General features: G+C 42.0%; 1 protein-coding gene across 5 annotated transcripts in view; it reads right to left on the bottom strand.

Annotated features, from left to right (window-relative positions):
* ST7 (suppression of tumorigenicity 7) overlaps positions 1-27,557 on the bottom strand; it is a 203,306-nt gene that overhangs the window by 20,666 nt on the left and 155,083 nt on the right. For 2 of the 5 annotated variants that reach the window (XM_067564248.1, XM_067564250.1), the window contains exons 10-12: positions 27,055-27,127; positions 25,448-25,550; positions 5,797-5,947 (exon numbers count right to left, since the gene is read on the bottom strand). The exons of 1 other annotated variant lie outside the window; for it this stretch is intronic. In XM_067564248.1, the coding sequence (XP_067420349.1) occupies positions 5,797-5,947; positions 25,448-25,550; positions 27,055-27,127 (327 nt within the window). The remainder of the gene's footprint in view (positions 1-5,796; positions 5,948-25,447; positions 25,551-27,054; positions 27,128-27,557) is intronic. 2 more of the 5 variants (XM_067564249.1, XR_010922857.1) reach the window with 2 other exon arrangements.

The following is a 27,557-nucleotide window of genomic DNA, read 5'->3' as shown; positions in this document are numbered from 1 at the left end:
ACACTTTAGGAAAAACGTGGACAAACTGGAGAGAGTCCAGAGATAAAAGTAAGTGAAGAGAGTAAAAGTGGTAAAAGGTTAAGAAAACCTGAGCTATGAGGAAAGATTAAAAAAACTGGGCATGTTTAGTCTTGAGAAAAGGAGACCCAGGGGAGACCTGATAACAGTCTTCAAATACGTTAAGGGCTGTTATAGAAAGGATAGTGATCAATTGTCTAGGTGGGGAAAGACAATTCACTCACAATGGATGTGACCAGTGGTCAGACCACATGTCCACCGATGGTAAGACAAAGTAATATGCTTATTCTGCGGCAAGGGAGATTTAGGTTAAATGTTAGGAAAAACGTTCTAACTATAAGGGTAGCTAAGCACAGGAATACACTTCCAAGGAAGGTTGTGGAATCCACATCATTGAAGGTTTCTAAGAACAGGTTAGAAAACACCTGTCAGGACTGATCTAATTTACTTGATCTTGCTTCAGTGCAGGGGGCTGGACTAGATGACCTCTCAAGTTCCCTTTTAAGCCCTACATTTCTGTGATTCTGTGATTCTATGAATTAATTAATTACACTTTCTATTTTAAGCCCAGATTTCATGTGTGTTTTTTCTGAGAGCACTGCCACAGTAAAGGGTGTGCTAGTGTTCACATGAAATAGCCCTTCATTGGGCCAAATCCTGACCCTTTGGCCCCTTATTCCCATATATGGGATCTCTGTCAGCCAATACTGAGGACAATGAGGCAATTTGGGCCACGGAATTGCTCTGCCGTTGGCACCTGAACAGCAGCTGAAGGGAGCAGGAATCTCAAACAAATACTTTTAACATACTCTCCTAACTAGCCTTTCACAAATCTTGCCCCTCTTTCTTCCCTGTGGGATTTGAGTAGGCCTGAGTAGTAAATCTCACACAGCTGGCTTGGGACACAGGAGATAGCATTTGGGGTGGATCTCAGGCTTTAACAACTAGCCCTTCTTCCCACTGATTTTCACAGGCACAGTATCTTTCTGCTAGATATCACTGGAATAGTAGCTTAGTTTTCTCGCCTCAGAGTTGACCCGACAGATGCACTTAGATACACAGCGTCAATGGTCTGACTAATGGTCACGTGTCTGTTGTGGGGTGAATTGTCTTTCCTCACCTCGCCAAATGAGAAGCCTCAGAAAATTGAACACCAGCTGTCTATTAAATAAGGGCCTGTGGTGAAAGCAATATCTGGTTTGATCCCTGCGTGGGGGGAAAAGGCTTCTCCCTGGAGGGATGATAGGCCCTGGCCATGCCTACTCTGTTCACTTTCTGGTCTGCACTGGCTAACTCTGGTCAGAGAGGAGTGGTGGTTGCAGGTGGCTCGTCCTGCTATAACTCTCCTCATGGTCACCCTTCCACCACTAGGAGCCCTTCGGCCTGACTTTTTCCTGCAAAATCCAGGATTGAATAGATGCCACAGAGTTTAAGTGACATGCTTTTAAGTCATAATGTGCATTTACACAGAATTTAGAAGCATTAGTGTATTGCTGAGGCCAATGAGTGGCAGAAATAGAACAGCACTAAAGAGTTCAGAGCTCCCTGCCCTGCGCTCTTTCTATTAGGTGGCAAGGCTACTACCAGCTGCCTCTCATGGAACATTATAATATCTGTAACTTTGTAAAGTGCTATAAACTCAGTTGGACTTTAGAAGTCCATGCAGAATTAAACAAAAGCATGTTATAGTGCCCCAAGAGCCTGAGTGAAAACCCAATATTTTAAGGCTTAAGCCAACCAAAGAAATCTAACTAAATATCCTATTACATAAATGTGAAGAAACACCCAATGATTATTGCTGCAGAAGTACTGAATGAATTTCCTTCAAACCTGGCTGGTTTTTTAGATCTCATTTAGATCTACAAAATAACCAAGGCTGAACAAAATTCATATAGCTCATATTGAATTATGTTTGTATAAAATTTCTGATCACACCAGAGTGGGAACTAGTAGTTGCTTTACTACACACAGAACTCAGAAAAGGATGACTGGATTTTGCTGAATCTTTAAACAAGTTTATCTTTGAACTGAGACCAAATAGGGAGAATTGCTGGCCAAAAGGAATTAATTTGCCAACATTGTCAGCAATTAAAGCCTCTACCACTGTCTCTGAGATGTATTATTTATATTCAGATTGGACTGATAATGATCTCTGTGTGTGTGTGAGTGTGTGTGTGTGAGAGAGAGAGAATGCCCCTACTGCCCACTATTTTATTATCTGACGCTATTGTCCACAAAAAAATTCAGATAACATAGAGGCTATTTAACAAACAGAGTTGCATGGCAAAAGATACCATTATATTTGTGGAAAAAAATAAGTTGTTTTCGCTTTCAGAGGCACAGTGGAGAACATGTGGTTACATTATAGGGACAGAGTCAGTAATGGGTCATACATCTTGGAAACCTTTTAAACTCAGACATACTTGCAATTAAGGACTTTTCTGCACATAACATCTGCATCAAGCCAAACAAAGCAACATCCCATATTGCATCATTTGGCTTTTGAGTTTTATTGCAAATGGAAGTGCATTTTGATTAGTGGAAAATTGAAACAATGCCAGGAAATGACAAATATTCCAATCTGATTATTATTATTTTTTAAAAAACCTAACTCTTTTCTGAATTGCTGAGTGCAGTTTGAGGGAGGAGGGGGGAAAGCCCTACAATTATTTCATAGTTAAAAATACCACAAATCCTCCTGACTGCTAGGCACACAGAGATTTACTAGATATGTTTCAGTTAGAGCTCGCCTTAGAAGGAACAATCTGCTTTCTTCCCAGAAGCAAATGTGAAAACGCACCACAAAGTAATTTACTTCAACAAATGATAGTGTTTAACTTTGGCCAAGCCTCCTCCCGATAAAATTTAGTAATATACACTTTTATATTACTTCCTACATATAAGCTGGTAAAGTGATAGCTGCTGGTAGTTTAAGTAACTTAATGGCCTGTTATAATTTTAGGACATGGTTATTGCATAAATAGATATTGGTATAGAGAGCATCAGCAAGTGATTAAGTGCTGCACTCCATGTATTGTACACTGCCAGGAAAAATTAGGACCCAGTTCAGTTTGTATTCTTTTGCCATGGTTCATATGAGTTTAAATTTTGGGTAGGGCAGAGATACTAAGGAAGCTGTTTGCAAAAAGGGACATGAAACTGACAGAATGATATAGTATAATAAATGTTTAATTTACATCTATAAAGAATATTAATTAGAGAATAGATATGCAAAGGCCAAATATTGAGCTCTTGACTCAGTTTTTATTTAGGCAAAATCTTATTAAAATAAATGGGAATCTGCCTGAGTGAAGAAGGAGTAAGAATTGAATACAGCCCTCAGGATTTGGCCCATTGTTTACATCTCTCTGAAATAGCTACGCAAAATGGATTACAGCTGTTTCCTTTAGAAGAAGTTGGAAATGAGTGGCCATTATTTTTATTGACTCATATGTAGGAAAAAATACATTTTCAAGTAGTTGTGGATGGAAAAAAAAGAGAAAATAGTTAAACGTAGTAAGAGGTCCCCATTGTTACAAAGCAAAGAATGATACAATAGGAATCTCAGCAAGAAATTACTATGAGCAATTACATGACCTTGTGGTAATGCATTTCTGAACACGATTGCTATGAAATGGTGAGTGGAGGAGAAGAAACAATTCAGAATTGAAGAGGAAAAGACACCACAAAGGTGAGCCATTGGGAAGGAATAGGAGATGACAAAGGAAACAATGGAGGGGACTGAGGTGGGGAGAAATAAGTAAGTAGTGAGAGAACAAGTAGAACACAGAAGAGTGTGTTTGTGTGTGACATGTGGGACAAACACAAAGGAGCAAACCACATGCACCAAGGAAACAGAATTATTTATTGAGCAAACCAGCTTGCAGGGAGTGTGTTACAATATATAGACACGGATGCATCCCTTCCCCAAAGACTTTGCAATGTAGATTAGACAAAATTCAGGCCAGGCAATACAATGGTGTAAAATGTATTTTGGGTGGATTATCAGTGTGATAGGCTTGGTGAGAAATACTTTAAATAGGGTGACCAGATAGCAAGTGTGAAAAATCAGGATGGGGATGAGGGATGGCGCTCATATAAGAAAAAGCCCTGAATATTGGGACTGTCCCTATAAAATTGGGGCATCTGGTCACCTTAAGTTTAAAGGTGAGGTTTGAATGAAGACTGGTAATGGAGAGAGAAAAACAGGACTGAAAAATGGAACGTAGGAAGGTTGCAACGGTGAAAGAAATCAGAAAAGAGCAGAGCAGAAAAAGGGAAGTGAAAGGTGATTACAGAAAGAAGTGTCACTATTGACCAGTGATTCTCAAACTTTCCAGACTACTGTACCCCTTTCAGAAGTCTGATTTGTCTTGCGTATCCCCAAGTTTCACCTCACTTAAAAACTAATTGCTTACAAAATCAGACATAAAAATAAAAAAGTGTCACTGCACACTATTACTGAAAAATTGCTTCCTTTCTCATTTTGGCTGTATGAAATTTTAGTTTGTACTGACTTTGCTAGTACTTTTTATGTAGTGTGCTGTAAAACTAGACAAATATCTAGACGAGTTAACGTATTGCCTGGAAGACATTTGCGTACCTCCAGGGGTACACGTACTCCTGGTTGAGAACCACTGTTACAGACAACCTCACCAAATGTCATTCTAAATACTACTCTTTTATTCTCTGGGGGTTCTTTTTCAGGTGTACATGGTTATAAAGGCGAAAACACTTTTCAAAATTAAAATTCAACACAGTTATTGAAAACACACAAAATATTCCAAATGTATCACCACCAGGCTGGGAAGAAGAGATTTTACTGAATATAAACATTATATTGGTTTATTTGGTTTAATCATGATAATATACTTTGTACTTTATAATGTCTTCAATACCAGGCTCTCAAATATTAATGAACTAAGCTCCAATCACCTCTGTGAAGAAAGAAATTATTATCATTCCCATTTTACAGGTGAGAAAAATGAGGTACAGAAGATAAATGATTTTGCTCAATGTTTCACAGTGAGTAGAACCCAGATCTCCTGAGTCTTTGGTGCTATGCTTTAAGCACAAGGCTTTGAGTTCTCCCCTTAGTTAAATGAAGGAAGTGTGTATTTTCAAACTGACATTGGTGAGGGTAAAACTGAACACCAGATTAGTTGCCCTAATGCAGTCCCTGAGGGTCATACTACAGTAACTTAATCTTGGCTCAGAATTTGGAAACATAGTTCCATGTGACATGATCTTACATTCTTATGCTCCCAAAACTCACTGCACTTTAGCAGACTTCAGGGCACTTCTGAGATGATACCAACTGGGGATCAGCAGAGCATGGTGCCACTGGCAGCTGTCCAGTTAGGATTGTTTTACAGTCCCTTTGCATCTCTGTACCAATACAAAGGGGCTGTGTGTGTGGCCAGGATCTGTCTCAATAAGACTCAACAAAAAATCTATGCAGTTCTGTTGTACAACATTATTATGGCTATGTCTACATGGATGGCGGCAAATTTGCCATCAGATTGATTTATATCTGCGTGACTTGAAGAAAGGCAATTTGAACTATCTACAGAATGAAACAAGAATACATACCTACCACCCAGAGGTACAGTGAAGCTTAGTTCATTAATGTTGTGAAGTGCTATGAGCTCCTTTGATGGAAGGTGCTGTATTGTATATAAGTACAAATTATTTTATTTATTCATAATATTTCATGGAACTATGTGGTTATCTCTTTTCAATTCCTGTGAAATGTTTCCAAGAAAGAGAATTACTTACTGCCTTCCCACGTACAGTGTAAGAGATTCAGTGCCCCCTCTACCCTTTTCCAGTGCTGAAGGTGAAAGAAAGCATATGCTATTGCTTCACTGTCCCCTCTCTTCAGAATATGTTCAGGGGGCAGTATTAAGCTTTTCATTTCTAGTAGATACTGCAATAGAAAGGCAGAACACAATTATTTCAGATGTAATAATAAACACAGTAGCTGCTTGCAATTCCTCAGTGCACACTTTATTTCTCTAAAGTGCTTTTATTCCTAAGTATTTCATCAAATATGTAACATCACCACCTGCACTTGAAGATAATTATTGAATTATCCCAAACACTGAAATATGCCACCAGATGGTGAAGGCTGTGCTGGGGACCACAGAGAATTTCAAAATGAGATGTCTCTCTTATCAAAGGGAAAAAGAAAGAAAAAAAAACCCCAAACCCTCAGATAACAGAAAGGATGGTCTAATTACAACAGCTTTTGAATTAAAGTGTTTATAATACAAGAAGTGGTGTGAGAAAGTAATGAGGTGCTTGAAGAATCTAGCCTCTCTACAAAGAAATGGACAATAGTTTTAGTTCATACACAATGTCTTTTATAAAACCGTGTCCTTACAATCAGTGTATTATTAAGGATATGAATGTGGTAAAGTTTCCACCAGTGTCAGGATGCTTCTACCACTTCTGCGGTGGGATAAAGGAGGACAGAGATGGACAGTGACTTTGGGTGCCTCAATTTTTAGGTGTCCAACATGAAACACCTTAAAGCACCTTGATTTCCAGAGGATGGGTGTTCACCATTCAATCTGGGCACCCAAAATCATATCAGAAAATTTAGGCCAAGTTGTTTATTACAACACAAGACGTACCAATGACTAACATACAGGCAAGTTCCCCAAAAAGCAAAGTGACAGAAATCCCAAGAATGTGCATGATACAGCAGTAGTTAAAGCCTTCAAATTTATCCAGATGGATGAACTTTTCTTAGCCTCTATCTACATTTGTCATGAGTTCCACCTGCTGGGTAATTCTCAAACCAGCAGATGATACCTTCTGCCTTGGTGCTATCTTCCCAAAAACTTTGAGAGGGAGAGGCATCTGTATTTTAAAGGACTCAGATTCCTCTCCTTTCCCAGCCTGCTTTACCATGGAAGGAATGACAAGTAGGCTTTCCCTTTCTTTCCAGAGCCTGCCTCAAGTAACTTATTCTTTCCTCTTTGCTGTAGAGCAAAGTTGCTCTGTGCCAGGACCTTCTTCAGAGAAGAAAACAAAACTTTCCACAACCTGCTTCTTAGTCTTCTGAAACTGCATTAACCCAGTCTTTCTAGCATTGGAGAAAAGGGGAACTCTGACACACCCTTCTCTCCAAGCTTCAGTTACAATGCATTAATGAACCATGAATCAGGATGACAAGTCGAACTTGTTATTAAGCAATGACTTGTTCTTCTCTGAGATCCACTTCTGATTCCCCAATGACTTGTCTGGTCACAATAAAAGTGAAGAAATAAACAACCAATGTGCTACTTCTAGGATGCTAACATTGCACTGACCAAAAGGGTGAGCGATGGGTATGTATAAATGTTTCTTCTTCTGCTTTTTACTATTATTATAAGTGCCAACAATGTAATCAACCCTGTATGATTCAGTTATCAAGAAAGTGCTCTCCTCAGAAAGCTTACAGTCTTGAACACAGACAGACAAGATCCACTGAGAGATCTAGAGGAGGGAGTTATCTTGGAGAAAACTCTTAACCCCCCCACCCTCTCAAGCTAATATTTTCCTTTTTTTCTCTTTGTGGGTATTGTAAAAGAAGGAAATCTTCAGAAACACTCTAATAAAAATGTGTGTATGTGGCAGGGAGAGCTAGCACATGGATATAGGGAATGTATTCCATACAGAAGGAGCAACATGGAAGAAGGTACGAAGATGGGAGTGGCAGAAGGAAATGAAGGTGTCATCAAGGCCAGAATGATGTGGGTGAAGGGGAACACTGAACACCAATGGGACACAAGATTCAAGATCTAGACTGTAGTGGAGTTATGCAGGCTCTTGAAGGCTTGGATAGAAGCTTTAAACTTGATACAATGGGCAATGGCCAGTGGGCTGATTTAAAGAGGAGGGTGACATGGTCAAATCCAAAGGCAAGGATAAAGTTAGTTGCAGTGGTTGGATGGATTAGAAGTGAGTGATATGGCTATCATGAAGGAAGAGGGAAATAACAATGGCTTCCCAAATGCATTAGTCAACAGGATAGAAAGAAAGGGAAACTTAGTAAGATTATGTTAAAATAAAACCACAAGATTTCAGACAGGCTGGATGTGTGGAGAGAAGGAGAAGGGAGTTAGAGAACACAGAGATTGCAAGATTGAGAGACAGAAAGGAAGGAGAAAGGAGGAAAAGTGAAGGGTGTGTGAGGTAAATTATGGAGCTCAGTTTTGGTTGTGTTGAGCTTGAGCTGGCAGTAGGCCCTCCAAGACAGTATGTCGGAGAGGCAGATGTGTGGGACCGGATGGAATGGGACAGAGCAAGCATTGAGATATGGGTTTATGAATCATCCATATATAGAGGATTGTAGAAACTGGGTGAGCAGAGAAGGTAGGGAAGAGATAAGGTGCAGAGGGAGAAGAGGAACATACTAAAAGAGAAAGGAGGATGACGAATTGCCAAAGGAGTCCCTGAAAGAGGGGATCTCAGGCTGTAGGAGAATTCCAGCCTGTGTATGAAAGATCTATAGCCTGCTTGAACTGAGTAACAGGGTGAGACACTGCTTGATTCAAATCCAGTCTAGTTAATAGAACTCAGATTGCGATTTTACCTTTGTTTCTTAGGTAACCTACTTTGATCTGTACACTTATTACTTATAATCACTTAAAATCTATCTTTCTGTAGTTAATAGATCTGCTTTATATTTTACCTAAACAGTGTGTTTTGCTTGAAGTGTTTGGAAAATCTTAGTGCAAGTTAACAAAGGCTGGTGCATGTCTCCTTCACTTTGAGGGAAGGGCGGACTGGGCAATAAACTTCACTGGTCAGGTTTTTGACTGGGGCAAGATGGTACAGTCCTGGGGTCCTGGGCTGGGAAGCTGGCTGGAGCTTCTCTATTGTTGGTTCATGAGTGGCTGGGGAAAGCATTCGTCGAACTAAGCTGAGTGTGGTCCCTGCCTGTGAATGGCTGTGCAAGTGCAAAACCTGCCAGGGGTTTGTGGCTTGTCACAGCATCACAGTGTGAGAGGGGAGCCCAGGCTGGTCAGACACAGGGCTCAGTGGTACCCGAGTTCCAAATGGCATCCACAGGGGGTGGAAGGGTTCTATATACCATCACAGGCACTGCAGGGATCTTCTACATGCTTCCCAAGATACAAGGGAACCCAGGCAGACCCATCCTATCTGGCCATAGGTCTCTTACTGAAGGTCTCTTAGTCTTACTCAGAACTCTCAGAAACCATCCTCAAACCACTCACCAAATAAGGGGCCAGCTTCCTCCCAGGACACAACCAACTTCTTCCACAGCCTCTGTAACATTAACCACCTCCCTCAGAACATCATCCTTGCCACCATGGATGTCACTTCCTTATACACCAGCATCTCTCACAATGACGGCATCGCTGCCTGCCTCAAATATTTTCAAGACAATGGACAACTCTCAGATATCCACCCCAAACACATTGCCAAACTCATCCATTCCATCCTCACTCAACCATTTTACATTCAACAACAAACACTTTGTCCAAACCATGGGAACAGCCACGGGTACTAGGATGGCTCCCCAATATGCCAGCCTCTTCACGGGCCACCTTGAAGAAGAATTTCTGGAGAAATGCACCACGAAACCAATGATATACCTGAGATACATGGATGGTATTTTCATCCCCTGGACAGTTGACTTAAGCCCCCTCATAGATTTCCACCACAACTTCAACAACCATCACCCATTCATTAAACTATCTCGGGAACACTCGCATCAACTTCCTGGACACTGTGATCAGCTTCAACAATGGAACATTACAGACAACTGTATACAAGAAATCTATGAGCACCACACTCAGCTTCATAGATCCAGTAACCACCCGAAATACACCAAGAAATCTGTAATTGACAGCCAGGCACTCATACCACAGAATATGCTCTGAGGGGAAAGTCCAGGATATGTACCTTAATACATGCATAATCGCCATCACCAAACAAGGACACTCCACCAGAGAAGTAGATCACATCATGGAATGAGCCACTCAAATATCCCGAGTGAACCTGCTTCAATACAGAAATAAAACTCCCTCCGACCACACAACCCTAATTGTCATTTACCACCTCACACTGGAACCCATAAAGTGTATCATCAAATAACAACCCATACTCAATGGGGACTCATCCTGAAATAAATCTTTCCTGAACACCCTTTTCTGGCCTTCAAACAACCCCTCAACCTCTCCAAGCTCATTATCAGAAGCAAACTCCCTACAGACCAAGACACACCAACTCAAAGTGGCACCAGACCCTGCCAGAACAACAGATTCAAAACCTGCAAACATATCACCACTGTACAGTGATCAACACTCCCGACAATACAGGAAAATGAGAAATGACAAAAACACCCTATCACCTGTGGATAAACTCTTTTCACAAAGTGATCACTCTACATCTGACCTGTCAGTCCTCATCCTCAAAGGAAACACGCACAACACTTTCCAAAGACAAGCCTGGGAGTTTAAATTCATAACTTTGCTAGACACTAAAAATCCTGGACTGAACAGAGACACTGGATTTATGACTTATTACAACAATCAGTAACCCACTAACAACCCCCCAAATGCTTCTCCCCATCTTTTCCTCCCTATGATTGCATAGGTGTTAACAGATCACTTCACCTTGAATGGTTTCTTGAAATATGTGTTAACTACTTATGCTAAACAATCTGTTCCACCTTGCGTTTAGCTGTGACACTCTGAGTACACTTCCCAGACCTGAAGAAGAGCTCGGGGTGAGCTCAAAAGCTTGTTTCTCTTTCACCAACAGAAGTTGGTCCAATAAAAGTTATTACCTCACCCGCCTTGTCTCAGGAAGGGTGGCATTTTGTGGTGTCCCACAGGATGTGTGGCAATTTTAAGCTTCCTGCTGAAGCTAAATCTATTACCACACACACAAAAAAAGTGTTAAAAGAATAGTCTTAAGGTTGCAAATGCAAGCACCAAAAAAGTTAGGAAATACCAGAATTAAGTTTGCCGGTGCAACCTTTACTTGGCGCCCTTGTGCATATGCAATTATGATACAGTCTCTAAATTACATGATCACATACTATATTTTCCACAGGATGACTGCCTTGTTCAGTGCACAGAATGGACATTGCTCAGTTAATGAGCAAAACTCTTCAATATTTTCTTTTATTCTCCTTGTTCAATGTGTGACTCTAGACCTTCTTTACTGCAGACTATTCAAACCCTGCTCTGAGGACAGAATTATTAATTTCATCATGGTCTTTCTATGACACTCATTCCTATAGCATACAAGTGCTTCACCAACATTAATTTATCTTCACAACATCCCAGTGAAGTGAAGGAGTAGTATAATCCCATTTTACAGATGGGGAGCTCAGGAACAGAGAGAATAAGGTCAAAAATTATCCAAAAGTATCCACTAATTTTGGGTGTCCAGTTTGAGACACCTAGGGCCTGGCTTTCAGAGTACTTAGTATTATATATAGTCAAAGCACAGCACAGCTCCCATTGACTTTAGTGGCAGTTGTGAATGCTCAGCACCTCTGAAAATCAGACCCCAGAATCTCAAGTCAGGATATGTCTATACTGACGGTGGCAAAGTTGCCGCCTATCTGAATCAATTGAGTAGTCAGTGAAGACCTGCTCAATTGATCCAGAAGTCGACACTGGTAAACCACCCCCTCAAGTGGTGTAGCACTGCATTAACGGGAACACAGTTCCCGTCAGCGCAATGCAGTGAAGACGCCGTGCAGAAGGGAAGCACAGCAGTTGACGGGAGTTACTCTGTGTAGCTTGCGTAACTCCCATTGACTGTCGCCAAATCTCCAGGTAAATGTAGACCAGGGCTCAGTCACGCAAAAAATGAGGAACACAATTATTGACCTCTTGTGAAAAGTTTTGTTTTAGTGACATGGTCCAGTTCTCTCTCCACACGTCAGATCTATCCCTACTCCTCCCTTCCTGCCCCACTTGTTGCTAGTTTAATCTTCTTGTCCAGCTAGACCAAGGGTATGTCTACACTGCAATGTAAACCTAGGTTTGGTGGGACTCAAGTCAGCTAACCTGAGTTACATAACCCTGGGCTTGAACATCAACACTGTATTTTAACCCTATGTTAAGACTTTTCTAACCCATGCTCGAACCTACGGCTCTGGCATCCACATTGCACAGACCCGAGTCAAAGTAACCATATCCCAGAATCCCAAGCATCCCCTTCCCCAGAAATATGGTTACTGTAACCCTAGGATCATAGTGCACTGTGGGAAAATTTTACTGCCACCTTGCATGTTACCAGGAAGCAGCTCGCTTTGCAAAAAGCCTTAGGGCCCAAGCATAATTTTTTCGGGCCCAGTACAAACTTGTAACTCGGGCCCCCTCCCACACACATACCACAACCCCTCATCCCATACATCCAAACTCATGAGCCATGAAAAAAGTTTGAATTCTGACATTACTGTTACATATTCTACAGTTCTGAAAAATGCCCCCCTTTGCTATTTTTGTTTAACATAACACCCAGCCTGAGAGTCCTACAAGTCTGCTGACTATTTTGTAACTTTTTGGTCATTATAAAGGTATTATATTCTGTCAATGTCTTGATTTTTTTATTCCAATGGACCAATGTGACTTGCAAACATTTTATAATTAGGCCAATTAACTTTAAAGGTTTATTTTTCTGGCCTTTTTCATTGCAAAATCATGAATTAGCCCCCCACAGCTATAATCTCACAAGCTCCAAGAAAGTTACCATTGTGTGGGTCACCTAGCAGATGATTATCTCCTTGGAATGCTAAACCTCGTGAAGCAAGAAATAAGGTAACATCCAACAACCTTTCCAATATTCCTTTCCATCTTGTAGCTTCTGTTAATATTTGGTTTTGAATCTCACTGTCCACTCCATGTCCACCGGACAGTGACTGCTGTAATTGCTTCCACTGGCAATAGCACCAACTGTCCCTGCCTATACACAAGGAACTCTGGGACTGGTAGTTCTTGATCTTGATATGATAGACCTTGTCACAGAGAGGAGCACAAATCTCTGTGTGTCTGTCTCAAACTACAAGTCCTAGTTTAACTGCACAAGCACACACTCTCTGTTCTGGAGAAGGGCCTGGGCTGGCCAGCAGGCCCACCAACTCACTGCTGCTATTTGCAAAGGGGGGAGTAGTTGTTTCCATTTCAATAGAGAGGATTAAAGATTGTTTGGATAGAGAGAACTAAGGAAGTTGTCCCATGGAATTGTGGGATACTTCCCGCTGACTCCTGGGACCCGAGTCAAGTGGGGCTGCATCTACACTGCAAAGCAATAGGGTTTGGACAGTGGGTCCCGGCTTAAGTCGAGTTTGGACCCTCAAGCCCTGCAGGGTCTTGGGACCCTGGGTCCAAGCCCTTGGTTAGGGCATTGCAGTGTAGATGCAAGGGCAGAGGGAGGGGTTAGGCTTGAGCCTGGACTCAAACACAGGCTTATATTACAGTGTAGACATACCCCCAGTCTTCTTCCTCCCCCTTGCTCCTCATCCAATCTTAGTGTTCCCCTCCCACCTTACCAACTGGCTCTCGGGTCTCAGCCCATTCCCTTACCATGCCCCCAGTCTCTCTCCCTGACTCATAGTCCCACACTCCTTGCCCACCCTATTTTAGTCTCTCCTCTCCTCTTATGGCTCACAGTTCCAGTCCATTTGCCCTACCAGTCACATTTTCCTTTCCATCCACTTTAGGTCTCAATCCCAGGCTTCTTGTCCAACCATATGTGAACTGTGATTTCTCAGAGGCTTATCACCTGGCTACATTTGGGAAGATTCTCACAGGAAAAGCAAAAGGCAACCTATGACATAAAGGCCATGTCCCAGGCCAAATTTCAAGTCCCTGCTCCATAGCATGGGGGCACTAGATAGTCTCCAAAAAAAGGCAGCCAGAGGAGTTTTTTGTTTTTTTTTAACATTGCAAACCCATGTATTTTTCTTTAGCTTCTTTCTCAGAAATGGCTGAACCATTATGGCTGAAACTTTCCAACAAAATTCAGCCTAAGGCAGATAACTGGCATGGAAAATTTCAGACAAAATATTACAAGTTTGGCCAAATTATGATCAACTGAAAAAGGGTGTCACAATGGAAACTATCAGGCAATCTTAATAACATATGGTGCTATCAGCTCCACCTATAACAACTTTTTCTTACTCTGACACTCTACCCCCAACTCAGCTGTTTGTCTCATCCATCTGTTATATCTTGTCTCTTAGATTGTAAGTGGTTTGGGGTGTGAGCTGTCATTTTCTATATGTTTGTACAACACCTAGGACAATGGGGCCTTGAACTGGTTGGCCTTTAGTGTGACCACAATATTAATAAAATACTACTACTACTAAAATCAGCAACAGAAAAGTGGCAAGCCTGCAATAGTGTGCCTTTCCCCGCTTGGTCTGGGTTTGCCTTGTTCTTTAATGAAGCCATATTTTGTCTTGCAATACGTGATCCACTACATATAGCTATGGATGTATGCCTCTTAATCAGTGTTTGTGAGATTAAAATGCAAATTATTATTTGTATTATCATAGTGCCTGTAGACCCAATCAGAACCAGGGTCCATTTGTGTTAAGTGCTGTACAAACACATAGTTAGAAAGGGCACCTTTTCCAAAGAGCTTTCAGTTCATGTTGAACTTCATTTCTATGTACACATATAGTGTAATCACAAGGTCAAGCACAGAACTCTTGCTACTTCGTTAACGTGAATGAATATATATAATTTATTTGACTGCATCAGTTGTACTCTGACCACTAATCCTCCTCTCCTGGGACTACTTCTAACATTCCAACTGGCTGAGCAGCTTCAAACAGCTGTCTCCTTATAAACAACAAACATAACAAAACCCCAAATGAACAACGTATCTGAGAAATGTTTCCTCCTTTCCCCCAAATGTGCAATTTCCCTGTAAAATTATGCCTGAGTCCCATAACAGACAATATTCAGTCCTGTACCAATGACAGTAAAGACTTACAATCCTGCAAGCTGCAATACGAGAGCTTTATACCACTGGAATAGGGGAGATTTCAGCTTCCCAGCGAGATATATAGCACTAGCCTTAGTAAGTTCCAGCATATTGGACTTTAAAGTTGTGGTATTTACATGCACAGAAAAGCTATTTTAGGTAATCTTACAAATTATTGTAACTCCCTCTGATGCCTGTACAATTGGATTGATAGTAATTAGGAAGCCCGGCTGTATAGGAGAAGAAATTTTTTTTAAAAGTTGCATTAAATTGTTTAAAATCTCTCTAAAATGTTTCTGGAATAGATTTTCTGTAATATATGTGGTATCTTATATTCTGTATTCTATATATTCTGTAATATATATGGTTATCTTAAGTGCCTGTACATGAATGCAAGAAGCCTCGGAAACATGCAGGAAGAATTGGATGTCCTGGTACAGTCAACGAACTGTGATGTGACTGGAATAACAGAGACTTGATGGGGTAACTCACATGACTGGAGCACTGTCCTGGATGGGTGTAAACTGTTCAGGAAGGACAGGCAGGGGAGAAAAGGTGGAGGAGTTGCACTGTATGTAAGAGAGCAATATGATTACTTAGAGCTCCAGTATGAATCTGGAGAAAAGCCTGTTGAGAGTCTCTGGGTTAAGTTTAGAGGTGAGAGCAACAAGGGTGATGTCATGGTGGGCATCTGCTATAGATCACCTGATTAGGAGGATTAGGTAGACGGGGCTTTCTTCAGACAACTAATGGAAGTTTCCAGATCACAGGTCCTGGTTCTCATGGGGGATTTCAATCACCCTGACTTCTTCTGGGAGAACAATACAGCAGAGCACAGACAATCCAGGAAGTTTTTGGAGAGTGTTAGGAACAACTTCCTGGTGCAAGTGCTGGAGGAACCATATAGGGGCCATGCTCCTCTTGACCTGCTGCTCACAAACAGGGAAGAATTGGTAGGGGAAGTCGAAGTGTGTGGCAATCTGGGCAGCAGTGACCATGAGATGGTCGAGTTCAGGATCCTGAAAAAAGGAAGGAAGAAGAGCAGCAGAGTACAGACCCTGGACTTCAGAAAAGCAGACTTTGACTCCCCCTCAGGGAACTGATGGGCAGGATCCCATGAGCATGCAGGGGAGAAATCTGGAAGGCCAACACACAATTGGAGTTGCAGCTAGCAAGGGATGTGAAGGGTAACAAGAAGGGTTTCTACAGGTATGTTAGCAACAAGAAAGTCAGGGAAAGTGTGGGTCTCTTACCGAATGGGGGAGGCAACCTAGTGACAGATGATGTGGAAAAAGCTGAAGTACTCAGTGCTTTTTTTGGCTCTGTCTTCACAGACCAGGTCAGCTCCCAGATTACTGCACTGGGCAGCACAATATGGGGAGGAGGTGAGTGGCCCTCCGTGGTTTAAGAACAGGTCCAGGACTATTTAGAAAAGCTGGACATGCACAAGTCTAGGAGGCCAGAATCAATGCATCCGAAGGTGCTGAGGGAGTTGGCTGATGTGATTGCAGAGCCATTGGCCGTTATCTTTGAACACTTGTGCCAAATGGGGGAGGTGACTGGAACAAGGCAAATATAGTGCCCATCTTTAAGAAAGGGGAGGAGGAGGATCCGGGGATCTAAAGACCAGTCAGCCTCATCTCAGTCCCCAGAAAGATCATGCAGCAGGTCCTCAAGGAATCCATTTTGAAGCACTTAAAGGAGAGGAAGGTGATCGGGAACAATGAGCATGGATTCACCAAGGGCAAGTCATGCCTGACCAACCTGATTATCATCTATGATGAGATGACTGGCTCTGTGGATGTGGGAAAGTGGTGGACATGCTATACTTTGAATTTAGAAAAGCTGTTGATATGGTCTCCCATAGTATTCTTGACAGCAAGTTAAAGGAGTATGGTTTGAATGAATGGACTATAAGGTGGATAGAAAGCTGGCTAGATCATCGGACTCAATGGATAGTGATCAACAGTTCAATATCTAGTTGGCAACTGGTATCAAGCAGAGTGTCCCAGGAGTTGGGGCCGGTTTTGTTCGACATCTTCATCAATGATCTGGAGGATGGGGTGGACTGCACCCTCAGCAAGTTCGCGGATGACACTAAGCTGGGGGCAGTGGTAAATATGCTGGAGATTAGGGATAGAATACAGATTGATCTAGACAAATTGGAGGATTGGTCCAAAAGGAATCTGATGAGGGTGTCCTCAACAAAGACAAGTGCAGAGTCCTGCACTTAGGATGGAAGAATCCCATGCACTGCTACAGACTGGGGACCGACTGGCTAAGCAGCAGTTCTGCAGAAAAGCAACTGGGGGTTACAGTGGACAAGAAGGTGGATATGTGTCAACAATGTGCCCTTGTTGCCAAGAATGCTAATGACAAATTGGGCTGCATTAATAGAAGCATTGCCAGCAGATTGAGGGAAGTGATTATTCCCCTCTGTTTGGCACTGGTGGGCCTGCCACTACAGAAAGGATCAGGACAAATTGGAGAGAGTCCAGCGGAGGGCAATGAAAATGATTCGGAGGATGGGGCACATCATTTATGAGTAGAGGCTAAGGGAACTGGGATTATTTAATCTGCAGAAGAGAAGAGTGAGGGGGGATTTGATAGCAGCCTTCTACTACCTGAAGGGGGATTCCAAAGAGAATAGAGCTAAGCTATTCTCGGTGGTGATAGATGACAGAAGATGGAGCAATGATCTCAAGTTGCAGTGGGGTAGGTCTATGCTGGATATTAGGAAAAACTTATTCACGAGGAGGGTGTTGAAACACCGGAATGAGTTACCTAAGGAGGTGGTGGAATCTCCATCCTTAAGAGGTTTTTTAAGGCCTGGCTGGAGAAAGCCCTGGCTGGGATGATTTAGTTGGGGGTTGGTCATGCTTTGAGCTGGGGGTTGGACTAGATGACCTCATAAGGTTCCTTCCAACCCTAAGCTTCTATGATTCTATATGTAGAATACGTAAATTTCTTGTGTGTGATATTAATTTATTTGTAATATTTGTTTCTACAACATACTAAGAGCTGCACAAATACACAGAGATGCACCGTCCCTACTCTTAAGATACTGCTAATTAAAAAGACAAACAGAAAAGAGAAGGGGGGAAGAGGTAAAATATTCTTGTAAATTGTTCAAGGTGATGACTGGCTGTAGCTTGCTAAGGACTTTTCAACACACAGAACTGGAACCAATTAAAGTTAAAGCCGTTTTTAAATTGTCCACACCAATATAACTAAACCAATCTTAAATCAATTTAAGCCTGGCTTACCATAACTAGGGCAACTCTTTGTAGACCAGGCTTCTAACACTATTTTTAGTTAGTTACATTGACTATCCTCTGCTGGCTCTCCTCCTTGCCATTACAGGATGGCTAATTTCTTGTACATGTCACAGGAGAAGTGGGTCTTCAGGAGGGATTTGTAGGCACAGAGGGTAGTGACCTTGCAGATCAGTTCAGAAAGGGTGTTCCACGAATGAGGAACAGCTCAGAGACAGGTGTGATATTTTATCAGCATGAGTTTGGGATGGCTGCCTGGCAAACGAGTGTACTGAAGCCACATATGAGTCTGATAAGCAATCCCAAGTGAGTGCCAACAAAAACTTTGTGTGCGCGCGTGTGTATCTTACACACACATAAGCTGTTTCCATGTATTCCTCCATGCTGCTTCTTATGCATAGAGCACTGTCTCTGAGCTTGTCCCTAAGGGCTCTATCTCTTTCCATTCAAATCCCTCCTGCAGCCCCCACTGACTCAGTGATGCCTGTAAAAAACTGGAGAACAACTATTTTTAGAAAAGGAAAAGCCATGTATTTTATCGGTAGTTAGGTAGTGTCAAAAAGCCCTGGCAGAAACAAGACTGTATGGTGCTAAGTGTTGTACAAAAACACAGGTAGCGAAACAGTCCTTGCAACCTAATTTAAGAGAGAGATGGTTAAAAAATGCAGAAAAATTCCAACCACTCTACAAGCTGGTTGAAAAATAACAACATTTTTCTGTGAAACATTAAAAAATAGTAAATAATTTGTTGAACAAACATTTTGTTTTTGACCAGCTCTGATTCAAGACAAGACACAACAGGTGAGAGTTACAAACAAGAGAAGGGCAGTGAGAGATGAGGATAACAGTAATAAGATCCAGTAGAACAGACAAGACTCCCAGCTCAGGTTTTGCCCATTCAGTTTTGATGTTATTATTATTATTATTATTATCATCATTTATACGGCACTTTGCTTTCTTTGTTTGCTTCCCTGACTTCATTTCCTGGTGCTGCCGCTGCCTCCGCACCAACACTTCTTCTCTGTCTTGTACTAATAACAACACTGAAAAGTCTCTGCTGGCCCAGCCTGTTCCTTCTCACACACCCACGTCAGCCCAAGTATAAGGAGACTATCAAACTTCCCTCACTGTGTGTGTGCGAGTCCAAACCAGTTTGACAGACACATTGGGCTGGTGGTGGGTGTGAGAGGAAAGTGAAATTGTCACTGAACCACCACAAAAAATGGTGGAGGTGCCCAGTGCCAAGGAATGCGCCAAATATGATCGCCATATTTGGGGCGGGGAAGGAATTACCCCCCGGGGCAGATTGGCAGAGACCCTGTGGGTTTTCGCCTTCCTCTGCAGCGTGAGGCACGGATCACTTGCAGGTTTAATCTAGTGTAAATGGTGGATTCTCTGTAACCTGAAGTTTTAAGATCATGATTTGAGGACTTCAGTAACTCAGCCAGGAGTTAGGGGTCTGTTACAGGAGTGGGTGGGCGAGGTTCTGTGGCCTGCGAAGGAGGTCAGACTAGATGATCAGGATGGTCCCTTCTGGCCTTAAAGTCTATGAATCTGAATAACCATCAACAGAGAAAAAGCCTTCTAGCAATGGACACTGTTTGAAGAGAGACTTTAAGCCAGATAAAGCCTTAGAAAAAGGAACTCATAGTGATGTTTAGCTCTTTACAAAGGGAAACTCAGGGTGATGTGAAGTCATTTAACATCAGTGAAATTAGGTGCACCTCAGTGACAATAACAGGGGTCAAAATCTATGTGCATTTTTCATCACTGATATTTAAAGAATGGACCTCCTTTCCAAATAGAAAGATTCTGATTTTGTCAAGCTGCCAACAGGTATTGGAGACTAGACAGATTCATGACTGCTAAACTGATATCAAACACAAAGTTCTGTGACCAAGCTAACCTTGCTAGCCATTTCAATTTTCCTTATTCCCAAGGGGCCCAAGAAAAATCAGTTACTTTGTGTTCAACTACATGTGTAATGGACAGCAGATGGGTTTACCTACGGGAAACGATTCTCAGGGTAAGAGTCACTCAATTTGCCTTTTCTCTTACGAATCTCTTAATATTACAGAAATGCTAAAAAAACAACTTTGGAATGGTGCAGTACAAACTGGTTTATATATCTAGTGTAGGTATTTTTAAGGTGCTTATCACATTGGTATATAAGCACTGGGATCTGCGGCTATTTAAAATGTTCCATTTTAAGGACTCCGCATCTCTAAGTGATTCTGCCTTCCCTTTAAGAAAATAAAAGACCAGCCTTGAATACATTTGTACCCCGTGCAAAAAAAGATTCCAGCTTTACCTCTCTCAGGGAAAAATAAAAAGAACATGGAGGAGTGCATGGGTGCATGTGGTAACTAAATGAATGTCTTAAATAAAACTGTATCAAGTCCCAGGTGGGTTCTGGACACCCCATATCTTCTATGCTTAACTCAGAAACCCCTCCCTCTACGTTCCAGCACTGTTCCCATCTTTTCCTGTCTCCTCTCTTTTGAATCTCATTAGAAAAATTCTACGCTGTTTCTAGTTCAGACTTTAATTCTAAGATGCAGAAAGCATTCTGGGATGTGCACTGGGCCTGAGGATAGGCTGCAAGTATCTGAACTGGCAATTGTGAAAATCCTTTCTGAGGAGGAACAGAGAAATGCAGAGAACCAGTTATATCTTCCATCCCTGGTAATGTTGTTCCCTGCCTATTCTCAAGGATGCAGCTGGGAACTCTCCTAGATTCATAGATTCCAAGGCCAGAAGGCACCAATGTGATCATAAAATCTGAATTCCTGTATAACATAGGCCACAGAACTTCCCCCCTAAAATTCCTATTTGAACTAGAACATATCTTTTAGAAAAATAACCAATCTTGATTTTAAAATGTCCAGTGATGGAGAATTCACCACAACCATCGGGAAATTGTTCCAAAAGTTAATTGCTCTCACTGTTATAAATGTTCACCTTATTTCCCAGTTGAATTTGTCTAGCTTCAACTTCCAACCACTGGTACTTCTTATAACTTTGTCTGCTGAAGAGCCCATTATCAATATTTGTTCCTCCTGTAGATCCTTAAATGAGGTAATCAAGTCACCCCTTAGGCTTCTCTTTGCTAAGCTAAATACATTGAGCTCTTTCAACCTATCACAAATCTTTCCAAGCCTTTAATTGTTCTTGTGGCTCTTCTTGGAACCTTCTCCAACGTCTCTACACACTTTTAAATTGTGGACATCAGAGCAGGACATGGTATTCCAATATAGGTTTCACCAGTGCCAAATACAGAGGTAAAATATCCTCTCTACTCCTACTTGAAAATTCCTCTGTTTATGCATCCAAGGATTGCATTAGCCCTTTTTGCCACAGTACTGCACTGGAAGCTCATATTTGGCAGATTACTTTCCAAAGACTTCAAACAATTGTTCAGCTTTTGGTGTCATCAGTACAACTTCTTATTTCTTATTCAGGGAGAAACTCATTACTGAAATCCTGAAGAAGCTCTGAGGCCAATCGCAACACATATTAGCAATGTGGCATTGTTAGTTTTCAAGTGCTGCAAACTGCTAAACCTTGTTATCTAGGGCCTGGTCAACACTGCCGGTGGCCATTGACAGGAGATATGCAAGCTATGCAAGACTTTAAGTCACCTTTGTGCTCCCTTGTTTCTAAATTAGAACAGCAACATGAATTAGAGTCACCAGGGATTATCGGGCAACAAACGAGCTTCAGTCATTTTGCCTTTTCCTTGGCCATGTCTCTTGCACGAGCAGTCAGGAATGGGGTAGGAAAAGTGCTGCTACACAGGTTCTAAAGCCACCCAAGTATTCGCCCATGTGTCAGGGAATTCTCCAGTACCCAGATCTATCAGTCCCAGCAGCACAAAGCTGCTCCACCATATTGGAGTTTAAGTTTCTAATTCCAAGTATATTCTGAAAACCACAGCAATACACTGTCCTGAAGCAGGTCCTCAAGGAATCCATTTTGAGGCTGTTGGAAGACAGGAAGGTGATCAGGAATAGTCAGCATGGATTCACCAAGATCAAGTCATGTCTGACCAACCTGATAACTTTCTATGATGAGATGACTAGCTCTGTGGATGCGGGGAAAGCAGTGGACGTGATATACCTTGACTTTAGCAAAGTTTTTTATACAGTCTCCCACCATATTCTTGCCAGCAAGTTAAAGAAGTATGGGTTGGATGAATGGATTATAAGGTGGACAGAAAGCTGGCTAGATCATCGGACTCAATGGATAATGATCAACGGCTCGATGTCCAGTTTGCAGCCAGTAACAAGCAGTGTGCCCCAGGGGTCGGTGCTGGGGCTGGTTTTGTTCAACATCTTCATTAATGATCTGGAGGATGGGGTGGATTGCACCCTTAGCAAGTTGGCAGATGACACTAATCTGGGGGGAGTAGTAGATACGCTGGAGAGTATGGATATGGAACAGAGTGACAGACAAATTGGAGGTTTGGGCCAAAAAAATCTGATAAGGTTCAACAAGGACAAATGCAGAGTCCTGCACTTAGGACAGGACAATCCCATGCATTGCTACAGACTGGGAACAGACTAGCTAGGCAGCAGTTCTGCAGAAAAGCAACTGGGGGTTACAGTGGACAAGAAGCTGGATATAAGTCAACAGTGTGCCCTGGTTGCCAAGAAGGCTAATGGCATATTGGTCTGCATTAGTAAGAGCATTGCCAGAAGATAGAAGAAAGTGATTATTCCCCTCTATTTGGCACTGGTGAGGCCACATTTGGAGTATTGTGTCCTGTTTTGGGCCCCCTGCTACAAAAGGATGTGGACAAATTGGAGAGAATTCACCGGAGGGCAACAAAAATAATTAGGAGCTGTAGCACGTGACTTATGAGGAGAGGCTGAGGGAGCTAGGCTTGTCTAGCCTGCAGAAGAGAAGAATGAGGGGGGATTTGATAGCAGCCTTTAACTACCTGAAAGGGGGATTCCAGAGAGGATGGAACTAGGCTGTTCCTGTGGTAGTAGATGACAGAACTAGGAGCAACCGTCTCAAGTTGCAGTGGGGGAGGTCTAGGTTGGATATTAGGAAAAAGTTTTTCACTAGGAGGGTGGTGAAGCACTGGAATGGGTTACCTACAGAGGTGGTGGAATCTTCATCCTTACAGGTTTTTAAGCTGCGGCTTGACAAAGCCCTGGCTGGGATGATTTAGCTGAGGTTAGTCCTGCTTTGAGCAGGGGGTTGGACTGGATGACCTCCTGAGGTCCCTTTCAACACTAAGCTTCTATGATTCTATGATCCTGCTTGGACCTTTCCAGTATTGTATAAAATGACAGGCTTCTTTCAGTTGAGTCAAGAAAATAAGAAATTCTAGATCATGCTTTTAGGGGAACGGACTGTGTTTTTGTTTTGCATTTGTGCAGCACCTAGCACCAGGGGGTCCTGGTCCATAACTAGGGCTCCTGGACACTACGGTAATACAAATAAATAAATAATAATAACCACGTCCGTTTGGGAATATTAAAGATCCTACAGCACTTTTCATAAGACAGAGTGTTAAATTATGGTGTCTTGATCTGATTTCAACTTGATTTATATTCTGTTTACTTAAATTCACTATCCTGCTCTTTGAAATGAACATAATATTGTTTGTTTTTCTGACCTAATCTTCCGTGTAGTGTTGTTGTGGGCTGTCAAAACAACTGCATTGCACTCCAGAGATACCTGCGTTTCAGTGGCAGGTTAAGTGATTCTTGTCTAGAGTTTCTATTCAGGTTTACATTTGTAAAATGCCTTGGGATTGAACGGTACAATGTAGATGTAAGATATTATCATCATCTTCACCTTTTACTGCCACAAGAGATGGAATGACTGACCAGTAAAACATGCTTCCTGGTTGTTACAGTGGAGGCAGGAATTGCTAGAAAGAATCGTGCTGTTTAGTGGCTGTAGTGTGACAATATGTCCCGGTTTTATGGGGCCAGTCCTGATATTCGGGGCCTTTTCTTATATCGGTGTCTATTACCCCCCTCCCCGTCTCGATTTTTCACACTTGCTATCTGGTCACCCTAACTGGCTGGTCAGTGGGAGAAAGTAAAAAATACATCAACATTACAGGAAAAGTGTTTAATCTCTGCACAGTATTGGGAAGGGAACTTCCTTCAGTGAGAGGGGAAGTGTGTGTCCACGGGGTTATCTCCCACTCCTCATGGACAAGAGGGCAGAAAGAAGACTGAGGATTCGGTGCCCAACTATATTCATCAGCTAATGAGCAGGCTGCCTCCAGGTATCATAGGTCATGCTCCTGCTGCTCTCAAAGGAAGGCAATGGCAAAACTCCCACTGACTTCCAGCTAGCACAACGAGGCCCACAGTACTCAAAGGGGGAATTTAGTGGGCTTCTGCAACAGAAGGGCCCACCTCTTGGTTCACACCGCATCCTCCTTTAATCTGTCACTACTTACAGTGGATCTGTGTAATGCAGAGGACCAGGTGAGAAAGTAAGCAGCAGCGTTAGCTGTTAGTACTCAGAAGCCAGGAGTCTCACTGCTGTAATATATAGCTAGAGAGGGAATTAGGGAATTATACAAAAAAATATCCTTTCCACCTTGAATGTTGTCATTTCTGTGATTTTTTTCATTTATGAATGAGCAAGCCCTGAATAGTATGGAGTTTAGTGGTGGGGCATTGTATGAAGGGGTTACCAACATAATTTATGTGGAGCATAACAGGAAGTGTGAACATATGTCCCTTTGCAGCATGCTGAAAATATATCCTATGTGTGAGCCATGAAAAAGACAAGCCATTTTTAACCTGAAAATCTTTTCTATTATTATCATTGTATATGATTATTTAAGGAACAAGGTATCTACAGGGATACTTCTAATGTGTTCATCAACGGGGCATCAGGCTTATTGTCAATGCCCACCATTTTGTTGATACTCAGACTGACAGACTTTCATCAGTTAAAACTTAACTGACTTAAAGACCTAAAGTTTCAAGAACTAGTATTAGGTGACATGTCTGTTTCCTGTGGTATTGAATGAGAAAATTCAAATTCTCCCCACGTGCATAGAGAAGAGTTTAAACATTAGCCTCTTTACCCTCCCCTGTCTGCAACCCTTCCCAAAATCATGACTTGCTGCTCTGCCTCTCTAAAAGCAAAGGATATGTCTCCTGTTTTGTTAAAATTTACGACAGTGATTTCTCCATACTCACTTTTGGCACATGTGGATTAAATTCTACTGCTCTGTGAATAGCTTCTACTGCATTCATCTCTGCTGTACTCAGCCCTCGCCTTGAGGCAGCCTCTGGAGAGAATCTACGAAAGCAAAGAAACAAATACATTAGGTCAGAAATGCTAGCAAGTAAAAGCCAGAAAGGAATCTAAACCAAGGGCCCGTGTAACCAGGCTGAGACAATTTCCTATGCTCTCCAAACTTTCATAGGAAACGGAAACTCTGAATGACCTGCTACATTAAGGCCAATGGAAATCCCTGCAGAAGTGGAAAGCATGTTTGCATCTAATCATGGCAGGAAATAAGTTCAAACAGTCAGTTCTTTCTATCTTGCTAAACTAAACTTGCTATAGTGCCTTACTAGGGGGTTTATCAAGGCAGAAGTTTCAGAAAAAGAAAGAAAATAATGTGAAATACTTGGTAGAGTGTTTCTATTAAAAACATATTTGGGGAGATTTTAGGGAGGTTCCCAACCCAATGCCCCTGGGTCAGATTGGGATTAAAGCATGATGCAGCAGCAGTAGCGGGTGGTCTACTTTCAGCTGTACCAGCGAGGGTAGTATGCCCAAACTGTGGGCGAATCATCTGCCCCAGTGAATGAAAAACCAGACCATGCAATCTCTTTCTCACCTCACACCTCACGGCTAACTCCAGAGCTGTACTTGGCAGGCAGACACCACAGGGAAAGCTGTGACAACCTTAGCCCTGCCCTCCCAAGCTGGAGTCGCTGTGTAGGGAGGAAAGATGTTGCAGTAGGTACTGGCGATCTACAGGATAAAAAGAATGAAAGAAAATTACTTAGATCTTGAAGTGCACATTCACTTAAAAGCAAACTGTCTGACGTCAGAAAAGAAAGCGGCTTTCCACTCTACTTGCTTTCCAACTTTAGAGCCATGTTCACCTCCAGGACACGTATGCACAACTCCCCCAGCTTGGGATTTGTGTGCACGCATCCGAGAGCAGAATCTGGTTCTGAGGGCTTGATCCTGCAAGGTGCTGAGCATTCTTGCAAAGGGCTGAACATTCTCAACTCCAGCTGACTGCAGTAGGAGTGGATGGCACTCAGCACCACATAGGAGTGCTCATAACCTTGAAGGGCTGAGTCCTAAGAGAAAACCATATAGGAATAAGCAAACATTTGTGTCTTTAAAACCGTATGCCATCTATTTCCATTCACCTATCAGGAACCCTTACATAATAAGTGCTAAATTCACCTGTCTAAAATAAAGTAGATGAACACTGCTATGGCAGTACTTATCAAAGAAAATTGCTATTAGCATAGACATGTTATTTTACCTTTCTTAGTTCTGTTTTAGACAAGATGAAGATGACCAGCCACACAGCACCTCCCAGTTGCATTGTCATTAGAATACTATCCAGGAAGCCATTGCTCACCCAGATAGTATATATAAAAATTAAAATAAAATCAAAACCGTACTATAAATTTACCGCAGGCCAAAATTTCTCCTGCTAAGACACCAGATTTTTAGGGTGTGGGCTCACCAGGTTGCTGAAGAGAAATCTGCGGTTAAAAATTAGTGAGTTTACAGTAAGGAATTTGCTGGACAGAAGTACTTCGGGACTTACTTGTCAGAGACAGCTCTGGCTTTGAGCAGTGCAGCTGTGTAGCATATCGTTGCTGATTTTGGTAAGCTTATATCTGTTGAAAGGAAAATACAAAATAAATCAATACTGGAACCCTTGAAAGTCTGCAGAAAGAGAAAATAAATGTCTGAATAATTCTTCAGTACAGCATAATATATAAATTAATGGACAATGGGATTTCAAAAGCACCTGAGTGATTTAAGAGCATTAAGGAGCTGTGCTCCTAAGTCACTCAGGTGCATTTGAAAATGCCGCCCAAATAAGAATGATCATATTTTAAAACCCTGAATTAATGATAATCTGACTGTACCATGGAGTCATTAAATGATCTAATTAGTGAACAAATTCAGAGACTGATCTTCTTCTGATGCTACATGGATTGAATTAAAGAATTCATTACTTTCATATACAAATGCATATGCAACCTAGAAAATTCTTTCAATAGTTTAGAAACCACATCTATATCCAAAAACAGCTGGTGGGTG

The sequence above is a fragment of the Emydura macquarii genome, unplaced genomic scaffold, assembly GCF_026122565.2.
Source record: "Emydura macquarii macquarii isolate MOO-44397 ecotype Brisbane River unplaced genomic scaffold, CSIRO-AGI_Emac_v2 contig_2636, whole genome shotgun sequence".
Lineage (NCBI taxonomy): Eukaryota > Metazoa > Chordata > Testudines > Chelidae > Emydura > Emydura macquarii.
Note: the sequence above shows the minus strand (reverse complement) of the source record. Positions and strands in the feature narration are given on the sequence as shown.